Source organism: Monopterus albus, unplaced genomic scaffold (genome assembly GCF_001952655.1).
Source record: "Monopterus albus unplaced genomic scaffold, M_albus_1.0 scaffold123.1, whole genome shotgun sequence".
Taxonomy (NCBI): domain Eukaryota; kingdom Metazoa; phylum Chordata; class Actinopteri; order Synbranchiformes; family Synbranchidae; genus Monopterus; species Monopterus albus.
In genome coordinates, this window is record NW_018128003.1 from 529,005 (window position 1) to 537,121 (window position 8,117).

Here is an 8,117-nt window from a genome sequence, read left to right on the forward strand (position 1 = left end):
ACTCTTTCTCTGGTTTTCTTCTTTTACCTTCAGCCTGATTTTACAGTCAGCAGAGCATGTGAGCTCCCGGGGTAATTTGTGTGCATATAGTGAGATGTTAGGGCGTTAGCCAAAACACACGTTCACAGCCTGAGCTCAGAACCAGTCAGTTTTGATCTAGCTGAGTCTAATGTAAACTTGTGCCGAGTCTATAAAGATCTATATATTTCATTGGTTACCTGTCACTATCTGTATTGATTTTAAACTTCTTTAACTAGTTTTTAAAGCAATTCATGGTCTCCCACCAGTTTACTTGTCTACCATCTTTTCAGTCTATGAATGGATGACCTCGCACCTCTCCTCTTGTTTTAGTTGTTCCAGAGTGCAGGACAAAAATCTTTGGTGAGGCAGTTTACTGGTTAAGCTCCAAGGTGTTGGAACCCTCTGCAGCTGGAAGTGAGGGCTTTAAACTCAAACTTTTGATTAGAACATTTTACAAGTTGTATTTATTCTGTTTACTCATCTTTTAAAATATTTTATTCCTTCTTATATTTCTTATAATTGTCTTTTATCTGGTTTATCTAGTATTTATTTTATTATTTTTAGGTTCATTACATTTGATCTTTTATAAAACTTGTCATGGGCATTAGTCTCAGTTCTTTTCAAAATCATTTTTTGCTGTTCCCATTTCTTCTGTTTTACTAGTTTGTCAGTCATCTGTAAAGCTCAAATTGCATTTGATGATTGGTCGGTCTAGGTGTATGCTGTGCTTGTGAACCAAGCAATATGCGCAGAAAAAGTTCAAAGGAAGATGAAAATGAAGGCTGGAGTGAGCTAGTGAGCGGCAGCTTATTGATGTGCTCGCTCTACCCCAGCACCTCCAAAGTCCCCAGCCACCTAGGGGCTGTAAACCAGAAATTGATTTCTTTAACAGCTGCCTGCTATGCTCCTATGGTGTACTTTACAACACACACACACACACACACACACACACACACACACACAGATCCCCTACACAGTCAAATTCACTACCATTTTTGTATACTTCCTTACCAAACTGCCCTTGGGCCGTGACAGAGAACTTCCTAAAGTCACACTGAAGATGACAAAACTCTCACACACAGAGAGGCCTGTCCTCCTGGATGTTGACTGAGAAGCACCTTCCGCTCAGATCAGTTGTAGTGAGGGCCAGACACAAATATCCAGTGGTTTGTTTTAATACCGACTCTGTCTGTGGTGATTTATTGTGACAGAGACTGAAATCTATTTGATATGTTTGTACGAGTGCAGCGGTAATTAACTCTGAGGCTTTGCTTCTTTGGGAGGTGCTAGCGGAAGAGAGAAAATGCACGCAGCCGGCTGGAACAAAACACCCCTGCAAATTCTCTCAACTGGCAGCATAATAAATTAAACAGCAAATCATTTGTCATGCTCTGTTGTTTGTGTAGCTCATGTATTGAAGAGGAGCCTCCTGTTTCACAGTTTTAACTGCTTAATGTTCACCTGAGAAACGAGGTCACACTTTTGTGTAAGAAAGGCCCATGATCCTTGAGGTGAGGCGGTGCTCTGGTTACCTGCGCAGAGGGCTGCTCACAGCTGTTGAAATGTGATTGTGCATTGTAGTCACTACTTTCATTGGATGGTTGGATGGCATTTGTTCCCTCCCACTTTCCTAACTGTGTCCTGAGAGGTGCAGTATTTGCCAGATTTTCTCCACCCCCGCCCTCACCTGTTCAGGCTCAGCGTAAACACATCTTCTCCGCCATGTTGTCCCTGCTTGTTTGAACTCTGAAGGACCTTGAACTTTTGAACAGCAGCAGTCAAGCCAGTTTTGTGTTGTTAGACTGGTGCTTGCAGTACAGTCCATCAACTCTGCTTCTTAGCTCTGCAGTGAACAGGAAAAATATGAGAAGTAAAAACTGGAACAAGTGGGAGAATGTCTCAGAGATTAGACTGAAATTGCACTGCAGTGGAAGTCTGCAAGAGAATAGTCTAGTCCTGTGTCACATTTAAGTGCTGTTGTTATTTAGAGAAGCTATAGGATCCTTGAGAGAATTGCCATTTGTGTCTATAAACATTTTTACACTTCATGTTCAAGGTGGGATTGTGATGGTATGTTGCCATCATATTCTGTATAAAAGGTACAAATCAGGTTGGGGGACATTGTTGATCCGCATTATGTCTGCAGTGGTAGTAAAATAGCAATGCTGATGACATTCTTTATATCTGGGTGACACCGGTCTTTTCTCTTGAAGAAAACCTGGGCATTTCTGTGAAAATCTATGAAGCCTGAAAATGAAGAGCCTTAGTATTGAAGCAGGGCAGAAGAGTCGACTCTCACATTCACTCTGTGGAGCTAGAGTTACTTTAGGAGTGTGAGCTAAATGGTTAATATGTAAATGACAGCAGTTCAAATGAATCACTAATGCAGGTTGTGTATTTGCAGTATCATTTCATGGTTAAAGGCTGTATTGGCCTGAAAAGGCTGTTTCTCTGCGCTTGGTTCTATTTAATGACACTGGCATGTTGATGTACGACATTGCGGTAAAGGCCGGCTCCATTCCTCGACTCATTTCCACACATGGTTAACTCTTTCTCCCAGCATTTGAGTGGCCAGTTTACTGAAGGCACCGAGGCCTTCTTCCATGGGGAGTTTGGTCTGACTGATTACCGCAGAGCTGCTGCTGTTGCTTAAGTGAACAGACACTTGATCTGTGGTTGTATGTAATCTCAAATATGAAGGAGTAGTTGGACGTGTCGCTAACAGTTATTTTAGGGCAAAAGTCTTTGATTCCAAAACCTCTTTTTTTAACTGTTTTATTTTAACAAAAGGTTATCAAAGGTCAACCAATTATTCCCTCAACCTTTATCGACCTTTTGCAAACTTGAGTTTGACTGGAGCCATTCGCTGCCTCTCCAGAGCACCAAGCTCCGCTGCTCTTACCAGACTACCGATAGTGTGAAATTGAGGCCCCTTTTGTCATTTCCTGTAACATCAGAGAAAGCAACATTTTTGTTGTTTTGTTTAATTGGGGAATTCTTGACTTTATAGACATTGAATGGAATGTATCCAGAAATGTTACGGTGCTAAAATGTCATTAACATTTGAGTCATGCTCACAGGTGAGTTTAACACATGCGGTAGTAGTAGTTGATCGTATCTGGGCTCTCATCAGTCTGCAATGTGGGGAGTCTTGTGTTGAGCATGTAATTTACATACACTGCCAAACACACAATAGTGTTTTTTGGAACAGTTATTTGTAAAGGATACATCATAAGGAATTGGGAGGCCAGATGCTCCCTCTATTTTGTTGAAATTAGTTTTTGTCTGGCTGTTGCTCACGTTGCGTCAGAAGACATTACAGATAAAACATTTCTCAGCTTTGCCTGTAGTGTAGCTGAATCCTTTTGTCCTTTGTCAAGCTGCATGGAAGCCCTAGGCTGCAAAGCCAGATCTTTTTCATAATGAATGGTGGCCATTGCATGCTGTCATACTGATGCATTTATGTTTACAGTAGATGCCCATTAGCAGTTTTTTTATTAATACTGCGTGAGGTTGAGGACCACTTGAAATATAGAACAAGGGTTGGCTGAAGGAAGACGATCTCAAACCACTGGCTGGTTCCAGTGGATTTTTTTCAGATTGTAGAGATGGGAGCTCTCGTCAGGATCCTACAAGACCATACATCAGCCTTTACAAAGAGATCACCACACAGAAAACGCGCACAATGTGTATAATTGAGTAGGTTTTTGTTACAGTCGGCCTGTGTTGTGTCCATTGTGTCGACCGCTGACCCAGTTCATTAAGTTGATAATGGAGTGGGGGAACAGCATCTTTTTGTTTATTATTACAGGCTACATCTTCGCAGCCCTGGAATATTTTTATCTGTTGGCTACAATAAAAAGCTGTTGGTCAAGGCTCAGACAGTATTTAGCTAAATATATGAGAAAGCCATAAATCTAACAGTTTAGTTTATTAAGACCTTTGATACAGCCAATACTTTTTTTCTAGTGATTTTGAAGAAGTCATTAATGCGTTGAGACAACTGTAGCTCCTTTTTAGACGGCATCAGTTTGTTTTCTGCTTTGTTAGCATCTTTATGTTGAATAGTGTGTTTTAAGATCAGTTTCAATATTTTTCTAATTACTCTTAAGACATGACGTCGCTTGGCTCTGTTATTTTGTGGAGTTGTTAATTCCTTGAGGAATGAGGGCAAAAATGGATCAGCCTGGGAACAGCCTGCCCAACCATTTTGTTAATGTGGAAGATATACAATAATAATTTGCATGTGTTCTTGGTTTGGTTACTTGTTGGCTTTATATAGCACTGTCTACCATTACTTTGAAAAGTGCTTTATTGCTAAAGATCCATTACACAGATTGTAGTTTCCTCCTCTGCAGTTTTAACCACATGAGCGATTCTAGCACCTCACTAACAAAATAACTTTACTGTATATTCAGCGCCCAAATCTGACTACACGGTTCCTTTAGAATTTAGGCCTTGTTCATTAGGTGTATGCTGTGGTTTTTGTTGTTTGAAAAGCAGCCGGTAGCAGCAGCAGTGTTAAACTCTGTGGCCCTCTGCCCGCTCTGCAGTGGAGTGACAGACCCAGAGTGTGGCGCCAGCAGCAGACTCAGTGACAGTGTGTTGGCATGGTAACAAGTGAGCGGTGACAGCAGTGATGGCGGACGCTTCACTTGAGAAATTGTCACAGTCAGCATTTCCACTTCCCGTCCTCCTATAACCTCATGCAGAGGGGAGGTGTGGGGATTGGGGGTGGTGCTTGTTTGCCATTTGGATAAGCATTCATTTACCTCCAGCAGTCAAACATGAAGTTGATCAGAGTGATTGTGCGTCATAATCATCAGTGTCTTTTCCCAGCTCCTCGGTCATACTGTAAACGCGCTTCCGTCTCTGTGCCATCTGGATATTTTTGTGGGTGTCTGCATTCATACACATACACACTCATACACAGTCTTGCTTATTAACATGCATTAAACCACATTGCCTTTGCACACATCATCGTTTCTATAAGTGCCGACATGTCTCTGCTCATGCCGCAGAAGCCTGAGCTCAGCAGCACTGTACTGCTGCAGGGTGTCAGGGAGATTTCTTTTTATGAGCAGTGGTTTATTTCTTTTTTATTATGAACATGATAATTGATGTCTGGCTCAATTAAATGTTTTGCCTTTTGATGTTTTTGCAGTGTGCTATTACGGCATAGAGAGTACAGTCCTCATAGTGTGGATGATTATCAGAGGGAAATCAAATTACTTTTATTAATTTAACACTTTTATTTACTTAACTTTCTCTAGTGAACATTCATCTACCCACTTGTTGTTATAACAAACTTAAGAAATAAGTACATCACATAATTTGATACACTACATGCATACCTAAAATGCTATTCCAAAAAATATGTGGCCATGGAGAGAAAAAGTAGGGTATTAGTGTTGAACGTGAACATTTATGCACAGTAGTAATCAACGCCCATTGTCATAACTCAAGCTAACAGTTTTCCATAGCAGCTGATTTCATGATGAGCACCTTCACATCACGGACGACAAAGGACTTTCCAGTGAATTTACTGTATTAGTGCAGAACAAACCGTGCATTGACACTGGTATTTCTCTCTGCTGTTTTCGTTAGGGGAGGAGCTCCAGGGAAAGATCACGGTGCGTAAAAACAAGAAGGATCCCCGCTCACTGTTGGTCACCTTTGACCTCCGAGACAGAAAGCAGACTTACAGCCTGCAATAGCGGCTGCCATCACACGGTGCAACATTCAGCTGATATGGCCCACGTTTTTTACTGACCACTCATGTGTTCACAACATGGGAGTAGTTTAGACATAAACTCTTGATTTTGATGTTTCAAATGTTAGGATTGAGCCCTGTGATGGACTATAAGCAGTATAGATAATGGATGGATGTATAGATGGAAAGGTTTGGATTGTTTCTGTGTCTTGTAATAAAGAAATAAATAAAACTGCATGAAATTTTCTCCTTGTGTCTTTTATTAAGCATATAGTAACATGATTAAACCATGCTAAGTTTTGATTTGGTGATATGCAGGTCTGATAAAGGAATGTTTTTAGACATCTAAGCTACATACAATCCTTGCGTCAAGAACACTACACTTTATTTTAATGTGAAGCAGGTCCCAACATATTCATATAAATGCTTGTTGAAACAAAAGTTATATGCAACCTTGATGCATGAAATATAGTTTCGCTTTTAAACCCAGTGTAGCCAAGATTTAACCTTAAATGTCTTTAAGTCTGGAAAACCACGCGTACTGGGAGTGGTTCACATCACTCTCATCATGCACTCTTTCTTACTCTGTGTCTCTTCTTGATCAAAGTGTCCAATGAAACAGGAATTGGATGCCACCTCTGTTAGAGACTCTGTACTTTTGCCAAGTATTTCTCTGTTTCAGTGCACACTCTTTTATTGTCCTACTTTGAACTGTGTGAGATCTCATCTGAGGGATCATCCATCTTCTGTGAGTTTACTGGGACAATGTAAAAGGAATTTAAGTTTTTAAAAGATGGCTGAAGCCAATTTACATACTTCATTGAGTGGTTCTGCTCACAATTAAAGATTTTTTTTCTTCCATGTCTGCCTGAGATGATGAATCCTGGACTCTGAGGAAGTGTAGATATCTGTGAGGAGGAGGAGGAGGAGGAGGAGGAGCTGACCGTGGACCTTCCTGCCTTTCTCGTTGATGATCATTCCTTCTGGTGTATTTCTACTGCTTTTGCCTTTCCATTATTCTTACAAGAGCAGGCTTTTCTGTGTAGAAAAAAGGTGTGTGCATGTGTTTGAATGTTAAGTTGAAGGGAAACTATCCACTGGACTTCAGCTGTATCTCACACGTCTCCTAAACCACAGTCCATTGAATATCCAGTTCCACTTTCTACATGCTGACCTCCTGCAGCACTGTGCTGGTGTGCTTTTTGCTGAACAAGCATGATGATGTGTTATTTCATTACAAGAATTTAGTGTTTCAAATCTTAACAGTGCTTTTATTGTTGCCTTTGTTTAGATAATGACCCCAGTCATTCACTCTCTGAGGCCCACAATGAGCGTTGATTTTGTAAGCCCAGCTGTCTCCTAACATAGTTATAAAGATTAAAATCTTTGCAGCATTTTATTTAACTCTGCTTGTTTCAATGTTGTCTTATAGGCCTACTTGTTTTTAAATGAGTAGTTTGTGCACATCCCATTGCACATCCCTGATCACTTTTTGAATGCCAAATCATGACCTTAAGAAGTTTGCTTTGTGCTCTTGTTTAATAAGGAATAGCTGCATGAAGAACAGCTATCATTCAGTAACAGAACACATTTAACTGCTTTTTCTAAGGAAGTTAGAATTAAGGCCCCAGTTTAAACTGTGAAGTGAGAAGGCTCTGCTAGTCAGGACTGCTGCTGCTGCTGCTGCTGATGATGATGATGGTGGTGGTTGTGGTGGGAGCCCTGGGCCTCTGGGTGACCTCCGCTCAATCACAGCTTTGCAGGAGCCTCAGACGGATTCGGTTTCTTATCGCTCAGTCAACAGTGGGGCTGATCATTTAATTACACCAGCTCATATAATTAACAAGCAGGAGGAGACACCTAGAAACCTCAGCCAAAATTGGAGACCCCCCCCCAACAACAGTAAAGATGCAGCAGAGTCTAGGCTCTCTTTTAGGAAAATGATGTTCAGTTATATTTGATGGTCTAAAGCAGCATGGAACCCCCCACTTTGGTGACAATGATTAATGGGGAACGAAACTCAAGAAACGAGTAAGAAATCGTTCCTGATACACCTGGTCTTTACTTTGCTGCGTGGAACGCATGTTCTGCTACTTTAAATGAACCATGTAAAAGCTTCGTGAGAATCAAAACTAGATGTGTTGGGCGTGTGTGTGTGGCTGTGCGCACCACTGTCTGTCGGCGTGCTCAGTGGGCTCTGGAAGAGAAGCAGAAATCAATTACAATTATTCTCTGTTGACAATGTAATTAAACTCAGTGCGGCCGCCAACACACCCTCTTCAGCCTCTTATCTGGGACGGGCGGAGATTTACAAGCCGAGAGATCGCAGCGTGCATAGTAAGTGAAATGTCCCGAATGGGACACTGCATGTCCTGGTGTGGCG

At 41.3% G+C, this 8,117-nt stretch overlaps 1 protein-coding gene across 1 annotated transcript in view; it reads left to right on the plus strand.

The window, feature by feature from the left end:
• The window catches only part of prmt3 (protein arginine methyltransferase 3), a 60,485-nt gene extending 54,505 nt beyond the window's left edge, over window positions 1–5,980 (plus strand). The window contains exon 17 of the mRNA XM_020612329.1: window positions 5,629–5,980. Within this exon, the coding sequence (XP_020467985.1) occupies window positions 5,629–5,738 (110 nt within the window). The 3' untranslated portion in view covers window positions 5,739–5,980. The remainder of the gene's footprint in view (window positions 1–5,628) is intronic.
• The last annotated feature ends 2,137 nt before the right edge of the window (window positions 5,981–8,117 follow it).